The sequence below is a fragment of the Chlamydotis macqueenii genome, chromosome 21 (assembly GCF_036417535.1).
Source record: "Chlamydotis macqueenii isolate bChlMac1 chromosome 21, bChlMac1.mat, whole genome shotgun sequence".
NCBI classification, from domain to species: domain Eukaryota; kingdom Metazoa; phylum Chordata; class Aves; order Otidiformes; family Otididae; genus Chlamydotis; species Chlamydotis macqueenii.
In genome coordinates, this window is record NC_141576.1 from 5,262,021 (window position 1) to 5,280,908 (window position 18,888).

At 39.1% G+C, this 18,888-nt stretch overlaps 1 protein-coding gene across 7 annotated transcripts in view; it reads left to right on the plus strand.

Moving 5' to 3' along the window:
- UBE4B (ubiquitination factor E4B) overlaps positions 1-17,923 on the plus strand; it is a 43,209-nt gene extending 25,286 nt beyond the window's left edge. For 3 of the 7 annotated variants that reach the window (XM_086764255.1, XM_086764258.1, XM_086764260.1), the window contains 17 exons: positions 1,460-1,516; positions 1,903-2,019; positions 2,121-2,237; positions 2,698-2,811; positions 3,802-4,000; positions 4,241-4,379; positions 6,617-6,716; positions 7,440-7,567; positions 8,923-9,021; positions 9,839-10,074; positions 10,791-10,917; positions 11,216-11,360; positions 12,435-12,569; positions 12,957-13,148; positions 15,462-15,636; positions 16,007-16,153; positions 16,566-17,923. In XM_086764255.1, coding sequence (XP_086620381.1) covers positions 1,460-1,516; positions 1,903-2,019; positions 2,121-2,237; positions 2,698-2,811; positions 3,802-4,000; positions 4,241-4,379; positions 6,617-6,716; positions 7,440-7,567; positions 8,923-9,021; positions 9,839-10,074; positions 10,791-10,917; positions 11,216-11,360; positions 12,435-12,569; positions 12,957-13,148; positions 15,462-15,636; positions 16,007-16,153; positions 16,566-16,627 — 2,289 coding nt within the window. In that variant the 3' untranslated portion in view covers positions 16,628-17,923. The remainder of the gene's footprint in view (positions 1-1,459; positions 1,517-1,902; positions 2,020-2,120; positions 2,238-2,697; positions 2,812-3,801; positions 4,001-4,240; positions 4,380-6,616; positions 6,717-7,439; positions 7,568-8,922; positions 9,022-9,838; positions 10,075-10,790; positions 10,918-11,215; positions 11,361-12,434; positions 12,570-12,956; positions 13,149-15,461; positions 15,637-16,006; positions 16,154-16,565) is intronic. The other 4 variants (XM_086764256.1, XM_086764259.1, XM_086764262.1 and 1 more) reach the window with 2 other exon arrangements.
- Positions 17,924-18,888: the final 965 nt, after the last annotated feature.

Below are 18,888 nucleotides of genomic sequence, written 5' to 3' on the forward strand. Positions count from 1 at the left end.
TTGGGGGCTTTCTTTTAGTGAATTATTGCTAAACTCGATGTTGGAAGCTTAATGTGGTATGAGACGTGTAAAAGACCATTAAAAATATGGTAGATTCTGAGGCCAGTAATATCTTAAGCTTGAAGTACAGAGTTTGTATAGTAGGCTATTCAAATGTTTATATGTAATGTTTATATGCTCATCATGCATACTGTAGATGGTTATAAAATCCTGCGAAGCTCCTCCCAATTTAAGTCTAGGGAATACCGCCCAATATCCATACCAGTGTTTGCTGGACTCGCTTTCATATGTGGGAGACTAAAATCTATTGCAATAAATGCAAAATTATTTCAATTGGTGACTATTTACTGTAGGAAGATGTTGTAATATTCCCTGCTGAAAAGTTGAGTGTGTTATTTTTAGGTTTTTTAAGTGCGTACTTTGGTCCCTAAATCTACTTCCCTCCTATTGGTTTTATTGACAAAACAAAAAAATCTTTTGAAAAGCATGCTTGGCCACAAAAGAGCAAGCTAAATTCCTGGCTAATTGAGCATTGCCAGCTAACACCTTCAGACTGTAGGATCTTCAGTGTATGATGCCAAAAAAGGCTATTACATCTCGGGTCTAATCTGTACTTCAGGAAATTAGCTGGACTGGGGTGCTGCAAATCAAATTTATTAAGCAACTGCAGTACTTTTACAATAAAAGCAATTTTTGCTGGTTCTGTAATTTCCTGCTCTTCTGTTATTCCCCCCAGCTTCAATTGTGAACTGTTGCAAGTTTGACTTGGCTACAAGTAAGGGTTACTTGAAAATAATATTCCATTTGATCATCTCTAGTTGGCACAGTGTGCAGCAAAAGGATGAAATAGTAGTTACTAGCTGTAGTATAATTGAAGAATGAGAGCATATAATACAGGAGAAGCGAGATACATGAAAGCCTACAGTATTTTTGTGTTTTCAGAGTTGTCTGTTGTAACTGCTTTCTTTTTTCTGTGCTGCAGTTGAAAGTGAGTTAGAGATCTGGGATAGGAGTCTTTGTTTCTGGCTTCTGTGTTCATCTGACATTTTTCCACTCTGATTCAAAAGACAAAGGCCTTGGTGTATGTATAGAACAATTGCTGTATTTATTATTGTTCCTGACTTTTATGTGGCAGTTCAGGAGACCAGCAAAGGCATTGTTATGTTCTGAACAAACAAACAATTGGCTAATTTTTGAAATAAGTGCAATAATTATTATCCAGTGAGACATGTTAGCTTTTTTGAGGCAAATTGGAAGAAATGTAAAAGCTAAAATGGGAGCAGAGTGCGCTCTAGCTCTTTTTGGACCTCTTAATCATTGCAGGAGATGGAAATTTTTCCACTGATTAAGGGAAGAAGTTTTGACTCTTTCAGCAGTTTACCATGTTAACCTTGTTGTTTGCAGACAGGTTACCTAGGAATTACACACAAAAGTAACTTCTCTTGGGATTTCTTTATAGGCACTATGTGAACTTTGTGAAATCAAGTTTGGGAAAACACACCCTATGTGCAGTTTGGTAAGTTTATCCAGTCTGATTTTTTTTTTTCTTTTTTAAAGTTAAAAGAACTATGTAACTTACATATTATATCGTAAGATCTAAATTAATAATGATATTCAGAACTCTAACCAGGGGCTATTGTAGTATCTTGTGCTAAACAGTAGTTTAAAGTAAACTGGTAAAAAAGGGAGTCCTTTTGGCCACAAATTTAGAAAAACTAGGACAAACAAGACTTGCTGAGATTGCTGAAACACTGATGAGATGTTTCCATTTAGCTATCAGCATGACTGAATGTTAAAGAACCGAGGGCACGTGGCAAACACTGAAAGGTGACAGTGCAGATAAATTAGTATGGCTGACACGGCAGCTTTGATTGATTTGCTGTTTCTCCTATTTTATTCTAGGTTGTCTCTTTGCCCTTGTGGTTGCCTAAATCTTTAAGCCCAGGTGCAGGAAGAGAGCTGCAAAGACTGTCCTATCTTGGAGCCTTCTTCAGTCTGTCTGTCTTTGCTGAAGATGACGTAAGTATTACAGAATGATGTCGATAGTAGTGTGGTGGAGAGGTTTTGGTTTTTGTTGTTATTTTTTTTTCCTTCCCCAATATGTTCGATGCATTTGCCAGTATTCGTTCTACTTTCAGAACAAAGTAGTTGAAAAGTACTTCTCAGGGCCTGCAATTACTCTTGAAAACACCCGGGTTGTTAGCCAGTCTTTGCAACATTACCTGGAATTAGCAAGGGTAAGTGTTCTCATGTTTTAATAAAATGCAAAAATTTGGTGTGCTTTTTGGTCTTGACATAGATGAAGAATATAATCTGAAATTATCTAGCTTCTGTATTAAACAACAGGATATGGCTGAAGGGCATCAAGAGAAAAAAAATCAGTGTGCTGCAAAGATTTCTTTAAGGCTGTAAGCCAATTGAGAAAATAACAGAACAGTTAGTCATGGATTATAGTTCGTGTTAAAGGATGACTAGAAAAATGCATACTGTATTAATAGTATGTGTGTTGCACTAGTCTGTATACATCTTTTCTATAACAAATTTCATAACTAATATATACTTAAAATATTGACAATAACAGAAGTTGTAGCTAGTTTTGCGTGAATTGTAGAACGTAAAAATATGGAGCAACAGAAAGCAGGAATGTGCTGTTGAGAAGTGTGTGTAAACTGACAGAATCTTTACTTGAAATTCCAGCAAGAACTCTTCAAGATTCTACATAGTATTTTACTGAATGGTGAAACCCGAGAAGCAGCTCTCAATTACATGGCAGCTATTGTCAATGCCAACATGAAAAAGGCACAAATGCAGGTAAATAAAAGGAACACTCTTCCTGAAATTCGTGGACCTAGTCAATGCAAAAATAGCACTAGATGGCTTATGCAGTGCTGTCTCTTGAGTGGAGGACAAAAGAATTTTGAATGCCTAGTACAACAAGCGGGAAGCACTGTCATCAGTCTTTATCTCTTCCTAAAAGTTTCCCATTTTTGAAACTGTTCTGTTTTACCTCCTTGATCAGTTTATGTTGTTTTGTCTCTCAGGACTGACATATCACTTCTTTAACAGAGATTCTGTATTAGATGTTTAAAGCTTTGTACTCTTTCCCCTTGCCTCATTCTATGGGGGCCTCATGCATTTCAATTGAGTATGTTTAAGAAACTTGTATCTCAGCTGGTTAGTTGTTAGACTTTGTGTTGTTTCTGTAAGAGGAGTAATGCAGATATGAACTGGCATGGTTCCAGTGAAACAACAGGAATGTTATTTTGTCATTGTTTTAACTAATACGTTGCACTCATTTCCTGTGATAAAAATCTGTGCAGGGATCCTGAACAACTGACGTTTGCATCATTGTTGTCTTCGAGTCCCCTTTTCAAAAGCAAACATTTAGAACCATTACTAGGAATATTTCTGTGAAATTCCAGTGAAGAAGTAATAGAAACTTTACACTTAAGATAAAATTTACGAATTGAAGCTCAGCGGCTGTTTGAAACTCTTCTGTTACAAACCACTAGTGAAAGAGGCCCTTTTAAGCTCTTATAACTTCTTAGGTCATCTACTTTTTATATGTTTGTTTAATGTTCTTGAGAATTATAACTTGAACTATAGAGAAACATAATAAGTGAGTTAGTAAGAGACTTTCCTGTTACCACAGAGGTCTCCTTGCAGATCCACGTTCTTCATCATTTCTCCCTTTTCTTGAATTTGCATAGTTCATTTATGTTGAATACTGTTAACGCAGCAGAAAATTACCTATATACTTTTAAGCTTATGTCTTCCACTGTTTACTTTCTTACCCCACAGACAGATGATCGTTTGGTATCTACAGATGGCTTTATGCTCAACTTCTTATGGGTACTGCAGCAACTAAGTACGAAGATAAAGCTGGAAACAGTTGATCCCATGTACATATTTCATCCCAGGTGTCGTATTGACCTCCCAACAGATGAGACGAGAGTGAAAGCAACGATGGAGGATGTTACAGCCTGGATTGCCGAACTTTGTGAGTACTCTTACTGAGATACGTTAAGCATTTACTCTGCCTTCTGTTTTTGATACTGGAGAGGTACGTGGAAGCACTTGATTCCAGCAAAGAATTCCCCTATTCCTAAATGTTTTTTCTTGATGCTATCTGCTCTTATTTGTTTTAAAGAAAGTTGAGTTCAAGATCTCACCCCTAGATAAGGCAGTTCATTTTAAAATTTATTCACCTATACTGCTGGTTTGTTTGTTTGTTTTTTAGACAGGGATCTGTCTCCGTTTTCTGAGCCGAAATTCCCAACAGAATGTTTCTTCCTAACCCTGCATGCCCATCATCTCTCAATCCTGCCAAGCTGCCGTCGGTACATACGCAGGCTGCGGGCCATCAGGGAACTCAACAGGTCAGAAGCTTTTCATTTTGTAGTGCATCTGAGAGTCCTAGCATCCTAGCAGTGTCATCTTCTCAGCATGATGGCAAGTCCTATAAACCTAATGGAAATTAGAATGACAATTTGGGTAAAACTCTTGCTGAGGATAGGTAATCTTAACTACTTGTTAATCTGTTCCTTTTGGCTCTGAAGGATTTTTGCTTACTTTGTGGGACTGTGCCTTGAATCAGGAATTCAAATAATAATGGGATAGAGGATATTGGTTAAACAAGGCAGCTCAAATTGTTGAGAAGACCATTCCTTTTAAAAGATAATTGAATTATCTTCAGAGCATTTTAGGATTCATGACATTACTTAATACTGTTTATTATAACTTAATCTGTGGTGTGGTTGATGGTGTGTGGATGTCAGTGCCTCAGGCTCTCTGACATAGCTGTAGGAGTGTGTATAAAGCTACATGGCTGATAAACAAGTCAGCGTAGATGACTTGTGACTTCAGAAACCAGACATTGTTAGTTGGTGCCTTTGCTGTTTCATATGCCCTGTTACCTTTTTCCCCTTGGCTTCTGAGGTGGGATAACTTGTACTTTTGGGGAAGAAGGGGAGGCTTCAGCAGTTAACTCTTAAAATTGTTGATGTACGTGTAATTCAGCATGTGGTTTACCATTTTAAAATTATAAATAAAAGTTACAAAGTTGACACGAAGATACTGCTGTTTTCCATTTCTCTTGGCGTATACTCAAATAGACTTTTATAGTTGCTAAACCTCGAAGAATACTTTGTTAAAATTAGAACAGTTTTTGTATCATCCATATTTTCCATTGTTTATAATTGCACTCATTGCATTTTGGTAGATGTTCCTTGGCAGTAATACCATGAGTTCATTACAGGATTTTTGGACTGCATTTGTGGTGATTTCATTTTTAGTTTTTAATGCCCATGCAGGCCAAGAACCTGGGAAGCTGTAGAGAATGGAGCAGGAAGAGTCAGTATATCCTAAAGAAAAAAGTATTTTCATATAAAACAGCCCGTGAATTACTTGTAAATAAGCCATACATTTGGCTTGAAAAAGGAATTGCTGCTTTTTCCATATTTAGAATTGTTGCAAAAGAGTTGCTTATGCAGCAATCTCCATCTAATGGTGCAGAGTACTAACATCAGTAGGAGCTTAGTGTTCAGCATTTTCCATGAATTAGTTGCTTGCAACACTGGGCAACGCAATTAAATGTTGATAATAGAGAAATCAGACTGGATATTTTTCTGCTGTTGGCAGGGATTGATGTGGAAAAGAACTTGTGTTTAGAGGAGGGATGAAAAGGGATTTTATTCATATAGTTCGCTATACTGAATTTTGTTCTAATTGGCTCCTATTAAGATAGGGGAATGCATAGGATGGTGTGTGTGATGTACATTTGAGTTCCCTCTTCTGTGGGGCAGAGTGAGAATATGGAAAGGGAGGGGAGGTAATATTGATCACCTTGATTCCTGGTTCTTGTGCTGACAGGGAGACAATAGTCATGTATTGTACTCTTCTGCAAACCTGAATTTTGTTGGGAGTGGAGCATGAGAAGGGTAGAACAACACTGCAAAAAATCGTTTACAGTAGTGGAAAGTGGGAAGATAGACAGGAGATGCAGACTTGTACCTTTCTTGGGAAAGGGAAGGTGTTTTCAACAAGTCCAGTTGTCAGCCACCATTTTCTTCCTTAGCTGACGCTGTTTTCCAGTTTCATTTCTGATACTGGAACATGAATAAGATCTCTAAATATCTCATTGTCAACTAGACCAACTCTTCTTTATGTTAGGGTTAATTTTAATTACATCCTTTTAACCTTCCTTTAAAATGATTATAGACTTCAGTGTGAAAAAAAGAAAATACTTTTTTTTTTTTTTTTTTTTTTTTAATACAGTGGATAAAATTAGTTTGTCAGGCAGGATAGATCCCTTCTATGTTTCATCTTTTTTCTTTCCTTCCCTCACTGTTCTGATTTGTCTGACAGGCCTGTGTGTTGGAGTCTAGTGTATGTAGTGCCTTTGAATGCACACTGTGCAGATGTTCAGTCTGCATTTACAAAAGCAATTTATTTTTCTTGTGATGATGGGTAACTTCTATGAAAATGACTAGTGCTTTTCCCCACTTTTCTTCTCAATATTTCCTCTGTATTTAGCAGTTAAGTAGGTTAAATGCCTTGGAGATGGCAGTATGTATCTCCTCTGTCATGGTAACCAATTATTGCGTATGGTTTTCAGGACTGTTGAAGATTTGAAAAACAATGAAAGTCAATGGAAGGATTCTCCTCTGGCTACCAGGCACCGAGAAATGCTGAAACGTTGCAAGACACAGCTTAAGGTTTGTAAGTGATTCAGTTCTCAACTAAATGCCATTGTCAACCTGTCTGTCTGTCTATTTTGTGTCCTAATGTTTAAATGCAGCTTCTCACTGACACTTCTTGAAAATGGTGGTCTTGAATCTATGAACCTTCACTAGGTGGTGGTCATGAATGTAAACTTCAGACTAACACCAAGATTAACTTAGGCAGTATTCCTCAGAAAGAAGAAAATACTATTTTTATTGGAGAGAGAACAAGCAAAAGGTTTGTGATTTTGTTCAGAGGGGTAGTTGTGCGTGCACAATCCATGCCCAAGATGGAGATGGAACTCTCGAGTCCCTAATCTCATGTAGAATTCTTACAAAGATGTGTATGCTCAGATTCTCTCTTTTGAAGGTCTGACCTGCTTAGGTCTTCCTGGTATAAATTGACACAAATTATCTGAGTTGTATCACCAAAATGACTTTAATTGCACATTTTCCCACTTAGATATCTCTGTTATTTCTTACATTGTTCTCGTAAAGCTTGTGAAAGGTTCCTCTGTCCATGCAACTCTGAATTGTGTGCATGTTTTTCTTGATATGTTGGGACTTAAGTGCCCCGTTTTCTTCAAATAAGAGCATATTAAGAAGAGACCCTTGTATAATTGTCATAATTCACAGATATATTGATTAGCTTGGGTAGACTTGACCTTCCTTTTATGTTTCTTGCCCTGGATTAGTTTTTGTATGCATATTCTGCAGAAACTGGTGAGGTGCAAGGCTTGTGCAGATGCTGGTTTGCTGGATGAAAACTTTCTCAGGAGATGTCTGAATTTCTATGGCATGGTGATTCAGCTGATGCTTCGCATTCTCGACCCTGCCTATCCCAAGTGAGTGTCAGGATTGTCTGTGTACATTGTATCATGTTAGATTTTTTTACTGAATTTAGCAGTTCTAGATTTTTTTTTTTTTACAGTGTCTGCATTCTTACATAATTGTGACTTACAGTCAGTGATGATACATTCTTGTATGGAATATATGTCTTACACGTGGAGACCGGTCATGAGTGGCATCCCTCAGGGGTCTGTGTTGGGCCCGGCCCTGTTCAACATCTTTGTCGGCGACATGGACAGTGGGATAGAGTGCACCCTCAGCAAGTTTGCCAATGACACCAAGCTGTGTGGTGCCGTCGACACGCTGGAAGGGAGGGATGCCATCCAGAGGGACCTGGGCAGGCTGGAGAGGTTGGCCCGTGCCAACCTCATGAAGTTCAGCCAGGCCAGGTGCAAGGTCCTGCACCTGGGCCATGGCAATCCCAGGCACAAATCCAGGCTGGGCGGGGAATGGATTGAGAGCAGCCCTGAGGAGAAGGACTTGGGAGTGCTGGTGGATGAGAAGCTCAACGTGAGCCGGCAATGCGCCCTTGCGGCCCAGAAGGCCAACGGCATCCTGGGCTGCATCAAGAGGAGCGTGGCCAGCAGGTCGAGGGAGGTGATTCTCCCCCTCTACTCTGCCCTGGTGAGACCCCACCTGCAGCACTGTGTCCAGTTCTGGAGCCCCCAACACAAGAAGGACATGGACCAGTTGGAGAAGGTCCAGAGGAGGCCACAAAGATGATCAGAGGGCTGGAGCACCCCTCCTATGAGGACAGGCTGAGAGAGTTGGGGCTGTTCAGCCTGGAGAAGAGGAGGCTCCGGGGAGACCTGATAGCGGTCTTCCAGTGCCTAAAGGGGGGCTACAAGAAAGATGGGAGAGGCTGTTTAGTAGGGCCTGTTGCGATAGGACGAGGGGTAATGGTTTTAAAATAGTGGGGGGTAGATTTAGATTGGAAATTAGGAAAAAATTTTTTACAATGCGAGTTACAGAACACTGGCCCAGGTTGTCCAGAAAGGTGGTGGAAGCCCCATCCCTGGAAACGTTCAAGGCCAGGCTGGATGAGGCTCTGAGCAACCTGACCTAGTCAGGGATGTCCCTGCTCCTTGCAGGGGGGTTGGACTAGATGACCTTTGAAGGTCCCTTCCAACCCAAACCATTCTATGATTCTACAGTTTAAGGTTCAATTGCAGGGCGAAACAACCCTCAGGTACTTTTAGAACTCTTGAAGTACTGACATGGATTTTTAAAGAATCAGTTTCAGAACTCTTGTAAAGTTTTCCCGTAGGAGAATTCCATAAGAGAGCTCATGACACTTTCTACTTAACCCTGCTATTGTACTGTCCTGTTTCTTGTCTCTTTTATTCTACAGCATAAAATTGCCTTTAACTCCTGAAGTTCCGAAGGTATTTGCAGCATTGCCAGAGTTTTACGTGGAAGATGTTGCAGAATTTTTATTTTTTATTGTACAGTAAGTAAAGTTAAATCTAAAGGCAATTTGTATGGCCATTTACTTTCATGCTCTGAAATTATGTGCGCACCACAGGGGTAGTTTTCTAGCTATTCTGTAATGTTCTGGTTTTTAACAACAGCCATAAGATGATGGCGTTGGCAGGCATTGTTGCAGATATAATGCCTAGCTGAGCTCCGGAGTCCCTTCTAACCTAACTTTTTCGTGGAAGAAAGTTGAAAGCTTTTTGGTTCCTAGTAATTTTGTTCGTGATTTGGAGTTTGCTGAGTCCTTCTGATCTCATTATATGTTAAATCATCACTAGAATAATATTTTTAACAAGTCATAGCTTAAGAAGTAGAAAATTCCCCCATTTATAAATTTGCTGTGATGAAATGCGTTAGTATAGTTCTAGCAGCTTAGATGGCCATTAATACTGTTCAGAGGTAATCCTGGAGTTCTGAAGCTGGTCACTTTCTTCCTGAAAATATGCTTTCCAATTCAGACTTCACTGTGTTGTATGATGAGGAGATACTTGCTTTTGCCTTCCTGATGTGCTGTTACAGTTGTACTTCGTAGCAAATTTGCTACTATGCACAAAAGAATAGGATAGTGTGTCAGGCTGAAATTCAGCCTCCAGTAGTGAACAGCTGGCAAGACCTTTTGGAGGAGTAAGAATCTAGTTTCTGTAGAGAAAGATGTGAAACTATGATAAAAATGACTAAACTTTTCCTGCTGCTAATGAGTGATCTGAACTTCCTTGATCTATGTGATAAATTTCTGTAGACAATCAGGGTTGGGGCTTTTAATTTTCTTTTCCTTATCTCCTTCTTTTCAGATATGCTCCTCAGGTGCTTTATGAGCCCTGTACTCAGGACATAGTGATGTTCCTCGTTGTGATGCTGTGCAACCAGAACTACATCCGAAATCCTTATTTAATAGCCAAGCTGGTGGAAGTGATGTTTATGACAAATCCAGCTGTTCAGCCTCGGACACAAAAGTTCTTTGAAATGATTGAGAATCATCCTCTCTCCACTAAATTGTTAGTCCCCTCCTTGATGAAGTTTTACACAGGTAAGTGCTTTGCCTGTAGTTCACTGAGTGTACAGTAAGTAATGAGTGGTAAAAGGCTGTGTTAGTTGTTGTTACCTTTAAAAAAAAACAAAACAAAGCAAAACCCAACAATAAATAAAAGGTAAATCTTGAGTTTTGTAAAGATGAGGCTTTTGTGGCTCAGGAATCGGAGGAAATGGCATTAGGTAGAACCTTGAGAATTCTAGTCATTCCACGAGCTGCTGTGCACTAGCACTGTACATTGATGTGATGGTTGTTTTTGTGGTGTTTAGGTTCCAGACTGGAAGGTTTTTGTTTAGTATTGGGATTTCAAAACTTAGGACTGTGGTTTTGCTAGTCCTGTAGATTTGGATGCTTCAAAAGGGCTTTGTACCCATAGAAACAATTATTTTTGCAGTGTTCTCAGAGTTTTCTTATTATTGAAATTTTAGACCCTGGGACAAAGAGCAGAGTGGAGTTAAATAGAACAAAGGTTTGTTTTCTGAGGGTTTTTCTTCAGAAATTAGGTTGGTTCTGGATTACAAAACGGACAGTGCTGCTTTTAATGGGAACTAAGATGGAGGCTTCTGAATGGGAACTGAATTTCATCTCTTAAAGCTTGCTGCTTCTGAAGCTCATGACGTTGGAGACAGTAGGGGAGAGATGTAGTGTGTTGCAGGTGAATCCTAGTGGGAAAGAGTTCTGATTTTGGTTCTGGCATCTGTTTTCTTTTTCAGATGTTGAACATACTGGAGCAACTAGCGAATTCTATGACAAGTTTACAATCCGCTACCACATCAGCACAATTTTCAAAAGCCTCTGGCAGAATATAGCTCACCACGGTACATTTATGGAAGAGTTCAAGTGAGTGAGAAATTGTGTGTGATGCTGCTTACTGTCATGCAAGCTGCTCAGGCCATGACCTGAGGAGGTCATTACCATTGGGAATGGGTGATGCTGCTTTCCGTTGTATTTTAAATGGCAAGCCCTTCCAGTAGAACTGGAGTGTTTCTAAACTGAGTTCTGGACACCACAATCAGCTTGGCTTGGGGAATGGGATCAATATTTGAAATATACAGTGCAGAAGGAGTGTTGCTGGGGTTGCAGTCTGATCTGCATACCCACCTACTCTGCCGTGATACCTGTGTTTCAATGTTTTCAGCTCTGGGAAGCAGTTTGTTCGCTACATCAACATGCTGATAAATGACACAACTTTCTTGCTGGATGAGAGTCTGGAGTCCCTAAAACGTATCCATGAAGTGCAAGAGGAGATGAAGAATAAAGAACAATGGGACCTGCTGCCCAGGGTGAACAGAGCTGTTTTTCAAAGTGCCCTTTGCTTATTTTTAATTTTTTAATACAAGACCATTAAAAAACCCCACTTTTTTAATAAGAGGCAGCACCAAAGAGCTGCTCGTGAGGAGTTCTCGATGCTTTTTCTTGCTGTCAGTATGGCCGTGGTCACTCTGGATGACATTCTGAAAAAAAACCAACCCTGATTCTGTGTAGTTATGTTGTGGCTGGCAAAGAGTGTGGTGTGAAGTGGACATAGTATCAAGTTTTAAATTACTGTGCACTTAATTGTAAGTGGAGAAACGGAGACTTTAACCTTCTTGAAGGAGGTTTTTGGAAGATGGACGCCAGTGGAATTGACTTCAAGGAGTAGAAGCTTTTATTTTGTTAATGCATTGATCTTGGGTAGATTTGATGCAGACAATTAGAGTCCTATACCTCAGACCTTAGCCTGAGTAAACAATAATTTTGTGTGTTGAGCCACCAATGTCAGGTATTTCTATTTTAAGGTTATTGATTTTAAAAGAAAAAAAGTTTGAAAAGCTATAAAGATTTTTGTTTAAGCTTATTCTGTTTTACTCTTCCAAAGCCTTTCTTCCTGTTTGTGCCTACTAGCAAGGTAAAGCCATTACTGTAGTGACAAAATGAGCTGGTAGATCATCTACAGATTGTTCCAGTGTGGGCTGTTTATTTCTTAGCAAGTAAATTAGGGAGAACCTCACTTGACTCTCGGATCCCAAGCTGGTTTTGAAGTATTGGCATTTGGCTGGAAAGGAAGCATAACCAGTTCTGCAGCTGTGAGGAGCAGTTACAGAATGTAAACAGACTCAGTAACGGTGGCGTCTTGTGATACCATTTGCATTTGGTTTGTAGTGTTGCAGAATTCTGGGAAATTGGTGTAGACTTCAGTATTGGGTAGTAAAAGTGAGCTGTACCTTAAATTAACAAAATGCATGACATATGGATTCATATTGCAATCTGTTCTTTTGTCTGTCTAGATCATGTTAGTGTTATGACTGTTAAGGTTTTGATGGGTGATGATGTAGGAAATGCTGTGGACTTGTAAGCACTGAATGTTTATTTTCTAGGATCAGCAACAGGCTCGGCAATCGCAGCTAGCTCAGGATGAGCGCGTGTCCCGTTCATATCTTGCCCTGGCAACAGAAACTGTTGATATGTTCCATATCCTTACCAAGCAGGTTCAAAAGCCTTTTCTCAGACCTGTAAGTCCTACTGACATTTAACTTGGTTTCTAGCTTCTCTAACATCTCTTCTCTTGGATAATAACCTGGTAATATTTGGTAGCTTTGCCTCCATTCTCCTCCCCTTTCTCCAAATCATTGAAATCTAATTGCTGTTGAAGTTATTTGATGTTAAGAGCATTACCTCAGTCACTGAAATAGTGTGTTCCTTCTAGAGAGAAGCTGTTTGCGTGATTTTTTTTTTTTTTTAAATTGAAAGCATGCATAAAGAAAATACACTCCCTGCAAGCCTACAAAATGATAATTTTATTAGTTAATAATTCCAGATCTTGCTGTATGCAAGTCTAGTAATAATCTTCTTGATCATTGCCTTCATGCTGTGATCTGTGATTTACATCACTCTTGTAGGAACTTGGACCACGATTGGCCGCTATGTTGAACTTTAACTTACAGCAACTGTGTGGCCCCAAGTGCCGTGACCTGAAAGTCGAAAACCCTGAGAAATACGGGTTTGAACCAAAGAAGCTGTTGGACCAACTGACTGACATTTACCTACAGCTAGATTGTGCCCGCTTTGCGAAAGCAATTGCTGATGATCAGGTGAGCTCCAAAAAGATGAGAGGGGGAAGGGCAAGAGCACTGTGGACAAACAAGACTTTGCGGAATACTCAAGAAGAGATTCATCTTACTTGTATGCTGCCACCCCGTTTCCATCATGTTTGCTTGCAGTTTGTTTTCTTTCAGCAGATCATCTCTGTTCATATTCTGTCTGCTCTTTGTAGATAGATATGTTTTCAAAATGTTTTGCAAACCTATAGACACGTGTAAACATCTATAGCACTTCACACACATAGGAAATTTGCTGAGCATTAGTTGCTTATTAGCTACAGCCTCATTGTAAATTAGTAGAAGTACTTTGTCCTAATTTTACAGGTGGGAAAACCGAAGCATACAAAGTTTTGACTCCCTCCCCGCTTTCTCAAAGAACACAGGAAACAGACAGAGCTGGGAGTGAGAATAAGAGCCTCATGTAACAATCCAAAGTTCGTTCTCTAGACTAACAGTTTCCAAATTGTATTCCCTTTTATATCACTTTATTAAGTGACTGTAATAAACTGACAAAACGCAACATACATGAGACACCTTTGAACTCCTCATGGTAGTCTTCGGAGCAGAATGTTAATTCTTAAGGTAGATAAGCTATTGCTCACCTCTCTGTTCTTGTAAAGTTGTCAGAGTACTGAATCGCACCTCTCCGTGCCTGTGTCTCATAATACAAACTTCTCACAATCTCGAGGAAAAAAACGTTCTCAATGGCTACTTGAAATTCTAGCGGAAGCTGTTTTACAATATATAAAACTCTATTTACGTATCTGGTGAAGCAGATCATGATCTTTTTTCTGTCATTATTTAAGTTCTGAGAATTGCAGGCAACATCAGTAACACTTGTGAAACGCGCTTTCTGTGTTTGCATGTGTATAATGAGCGTGCAGTGCATTTTTTTTTATGCTGTTCAGTATATATGAAAGCGAGAGTGTGTATCCATCATTCATTTGTCGATGCTAGCCACAGCAAAATGCACAGCAATGACATAGGGATTAAAAAGAAAGAAGCTTGCTGGTGTGGGAACTGGAATAAAGCTTAATTAACAAAGTAGCATTCATAAAAAGGGAGGGGAGTGACTAGTATCTTGGAAACTGTCACTGACAGGAAAGAAACACCAAGGAAATGCACAGTTGGTTAATTGCTACTGGGATTAGGAGAAAAAAACAAAACAAAACAAAAACAAAAAGTAGCTTGATCATGGCAGGGTCTTTCTAAAGCATTTTGATACATCTCCCGTTTGCAAATCCTAGCACGTATGAGAAGGAATCTGAAAACATTTATAAAGCCCTGGGCATATTGCCATAGCTCTGTTCTCCTCTGTGGACTAGAAAGGAGTTTGGGTGGGCACTGTGTGTCCTAAGTAGTGAATGGTTTTTCTTGGTGCGACACAGTGTAGATGAAAGAAGTAGGGCTGTGTTGAACATTTTAAAATCCCCCAGGAAAACAGACATCTGTGAGACTTACTGTGTTTTGTTTGTCTTGTCATTTAATTGAACTTTACACTGCAGTGTAAATAACAATTTTATTAAAAGACAATACCATGTTTTGATATAAGTGAACTTAAAAGAAAATGGTGTCTTTAGAACATCAGCAGCTTTCAGAAATCCTTGCCTGACTTTGGTTTTTTTTATGTGAGAGCCATGCTGGCTTCAGTTGAAGCCATAGGATGTGCATTTGGTCCCTTTGAGCATTGTACTGCGTAGCTGTACGGTTCTTGCTGCACTGGTTGGCAAGTTTCCCGCAAGTATTAGCTCCCTCTGAGTTGCCTTGCTATTTTTGCAACATCGTGGGGTGGGTTTTTTGTTTGTGTTTGTTTGGGTTAGGAGAAAGAAGCATTTCTTTCCCAGTACTGCCTTGCACATGATCAGAGAACTTAAGAAATAAAAAGAACTTTGTTTTATACTGTATTTTCAGCCAAGACTTATAAGAACAAGAATACAGACAGGAGTGGCAAGACAGATGTTTTGGCTAAGGAACAGTCCTGATAATTATAGCCAGCTTCTCTGAGTGTCTACTCATTTTGATTAGAGGATGATGCCTTTTTGCCCCTTTTTAAAAAATTTTTTATTTTTTATTTAAGTCCTAAACAGTTCTACCGTAGCTATGACCAGTAAAAAACAGTAAGTCTACCCCAAAGCTGACATCTTGGTGCTAGATGAAATGCTGTCTGCATACTACTTTTCTGTCTGATATAATGCTGAGGTTTCCTTGATTCTTCCTTCTGAAGTTTTAAAAATGCATTAAAAGACCTTTAGAATTTTGATGGCTACAACTCAGCAAAGTGGTCTTTTTATGCTTTGCTTGTAGAGGTCCTACAGTAAAGAGCTCTTTGAGGAGGTTATCTCAAAGATGAGAAAGGCTGGCATCAAGTCAACCATAGCAATAGAGAAATTCAAACTGCTGGCAGAGAAAGTGGAAGAAATTGTTGCCAAGAATGCCCGTGCAGAAATTGATTACAGCGATGCTCCGGACGAATTCAGAGGCAAGTTGAGTTTTCTAAATACTGACTTATTAGGAGAAGAGGGATTTCTTTTGTTACTTTGGTTTTTCCCTGGGATTGTACTGTCCAGTCCTATCCATGTCTTGCTTACAGGTACTTTAAAACAATAAGGGAAAAAAAAACCCCAAAATCAGAAAATAGGGTGAAAATAGTTAATCCTTAGTCCCAAATCAGAAGGGGAAAAGCAGTATAAAGGCTAAAGTTCACTGCTCATTTTAACCATTTTTCTATCACTTCAGCAGTATACCTGATGGGGGACCCTGAGTATCTCAGCTCTGCACCCTGGTTTTGTGTGCAGATAAAATTTGAGGCAGTTGTCTTCAATTTAATGGTGAGACACTTGTGCCCTCAGATCCACTCATGGACACTCTGATGACTGATCCCGTGAGGCTGCCATCTGGAACTATTATGGACAGGTCAATCATCCTGAGGCACCTGTTGAACTCTTCCACTGATCCTTTCAATCGTCAGACGCTGACAGAAAATATGCTGGAACCAGGTATCCGCTTAACAGTTGGCAATGCCACTGTTGACTGGGGGAAGCAATTTGTGTGCAGTTTGTTCTGTGTGCTGTCAAAAGGCAGTGTTGAGGCCTCAGTTAAGAATTCTTTCAACTTGCACAGAAAACTTCATTCCTTTTGTTTCCTCTTTTTCTGGGGGAAAAAAAACCCCACATCTTTATCATAACTGCCAGGCTAAATGATATCGTTATGGTAGGTAAATGCGTAATTCATTTACTCTAAGCTGTGCAGAAAATATACTGACAGAGAGGAAAAAAGTAGTACATATTACTGATCAAGTTTGTAGAAAAGAAATTGCTGTTGGTCATGAGGAGCTTTCTTATAGTGGCATTACTAAACAATTTTAACTGCTAAGTTAATAATTCTTTTTTCTTTTCTTTACGCTACTAGTGCCAGAACTTAAAGAGCAAATTCAAGCCTGGATGAGAGACAAGCAGAATGCTGACCATTAAAAATTCCCTTGCAGTGCACGCCAACACCAATGGGAAGAGCGGGGCGTGGGCTGTTCTGGTAATAGTGGAGCCGATACACTTTGAAAGCTGTTGATGGGGTTAGCACGCCCACTGGCACTGACTTGCAGTAGTGACCAGAAGCATGCGGACGAGGAGGAAAGCAGCTTAATTCTTGTACATATATTTAAGTGATAACGATGGTCAATAACATGGAGGACAAGCTAGGAAGTTGCTTATGTTACAAAACTGTCCTTCGATATGTCACATTTTGGAGTTTTTACAGCTGAATTATTTTAGCAAAGATGAATGGAGCAGGGCAGCATCCCTTCAACCTTATTTTTTACAGCCAGATATCCGTTAATTTGATTGTGGTTAGAACCTTGGACATTTTGCTGCTAAAGTAACTTTTTCCTCTTTCCCTCCCTTCTTCTTCTTCCACCCATCAAACCTGCACTGCTGTCATTTTTTTTTTTTTTGTAATGCAAAAAAAAAAAAAAAAAATCCCAGTGAAAATCAAAATCATTCCCCTGCCCTCAAAAGAACATATTCTGTGCGATAACTGTGCCTGCAAAAAGTGTTAATCTTGGGATCGTATTTTTATATTACACATATTTGCATATTTGGTTTTTAATTGGTGTTAGACACAAGGATAATTTCTAAAAAGCAAAGACTTAACAGATGGATTTTAATTTCTGTTCCTTGAAATGTCCCTTTTCTTTATGTTGATCTAGATGCTCTGGTATTTTTGAAAAGCTTTGAGGTAGAAATATGTTAAAACAGCTGCCACGAATGAGATGCTTTGGAATACCAGGATTTCAGTGACTTTTAAAAAAAAAAAACAAAACAACAAACAAAATCCATTCTTTTAATGCTGCAAATACAATATATATGCTATATGACAGTTCTGAGCCATTAGAGCTTGTTTGCAGAGCAGATCCTTTTATTCTTGGAGGCTGCAGTTTGGGGCAGGGGTCATTTCTTTTTTTTTTTTTTTTTTTTATGTTGTGTACCGATTTGTATCCATGGCTTGGCCTTACCAAAGCAGAAAGGGTGCAGGAAATGTAGAATTACATTTTTAAAAAATAAAATTTTAAAAAAATAATTCACAAACATTTTTGTATTACTGCCCCCTGCATATGATACTTGAATTTCCTTTTTAAAAAGGATTTGAAACCACAGTGTTTTAAAGTCAAGTCTGAAAAAAAGGTTGTTTTTCTTTTATTTGTTTTCCGCTGTGTCTTCTGTTCAATTCCTGACTCTCTTGAACTACAATAAATGATACACACTCGCACAAAATGTTTCCTTTGTCTTTCTTTCCTTTAAAAGTGTCAATGAACGTATAAAAAATAGAAATGATTGGGTGGCTTTGTTCAGGTTTGCTGATAGTGATTAAGGTTCTGGAGGTAACTTAGTAAATTATTGGAAAAATTTCTGTGCACGCAGATATCAGTACACTTTAAAGTAAGGAATGTTCCCAAGCGGGTGACTTGTACCTATTCATAGCTACATGACAGTTGGTGACAGGCTCCAGGAGGAATTTTGGTTAGGTTATATATAACCCAGTGCTGACCTTTGAGATGTGCAAGTAATTCTAAATTAAAATGTGAAGATGTAGTGGGTTTTTTTGTTGTGGTGGTTTGTTTTGTTTTCTTTTCTTTTATTTTAATGGTGTCTCCCCCCTTACTGCCCCCAGTATATATGTGTGTGTGTGTGTTTGTATTCCCCAGGGGTGGGAGGAAGATTCCAAAGCTTGACTCCGCATGGACTTTTGAAACAGAGAAGCTTGTTTGTTGACTGGCTTCAGTTCCTTAACCTTCACGCCTTCCACAAATTCAAATCCCCCTCTTCTTCCCTCTTCCAAAGTCACGGAACAAAGTCTGCCATGCTTTAATCTGCAAGCTGTCATTCAGGATCCAAATCCATCGTGGTTTCTGAACAAGTTATAAGGGGATGCAGAGAGCTACAGCTTTCAAGGTGTGGGTTTTTTACTAGAGGTAATTATTTTCCTACATAAAGAAAAACTCCGTGTTCCACTGTCACCTCATTATTAAGGATTATAGCATGAAATCTTCAGAAACATCCCATACTTGATACTGCATTTGATAGAGGACAAGTGTTCAGCAGCGTGCATTTGTTTTTACTGGAGGATGATCCAACTCTTAGGGTTTCACTCGGGCTTTCTTTCTGTAAGTTAACATCATACAGCTTTTAGTTTTATTGACAGACTATGAATGTATTGGAAAGACGGAAGAAAGGCTTTC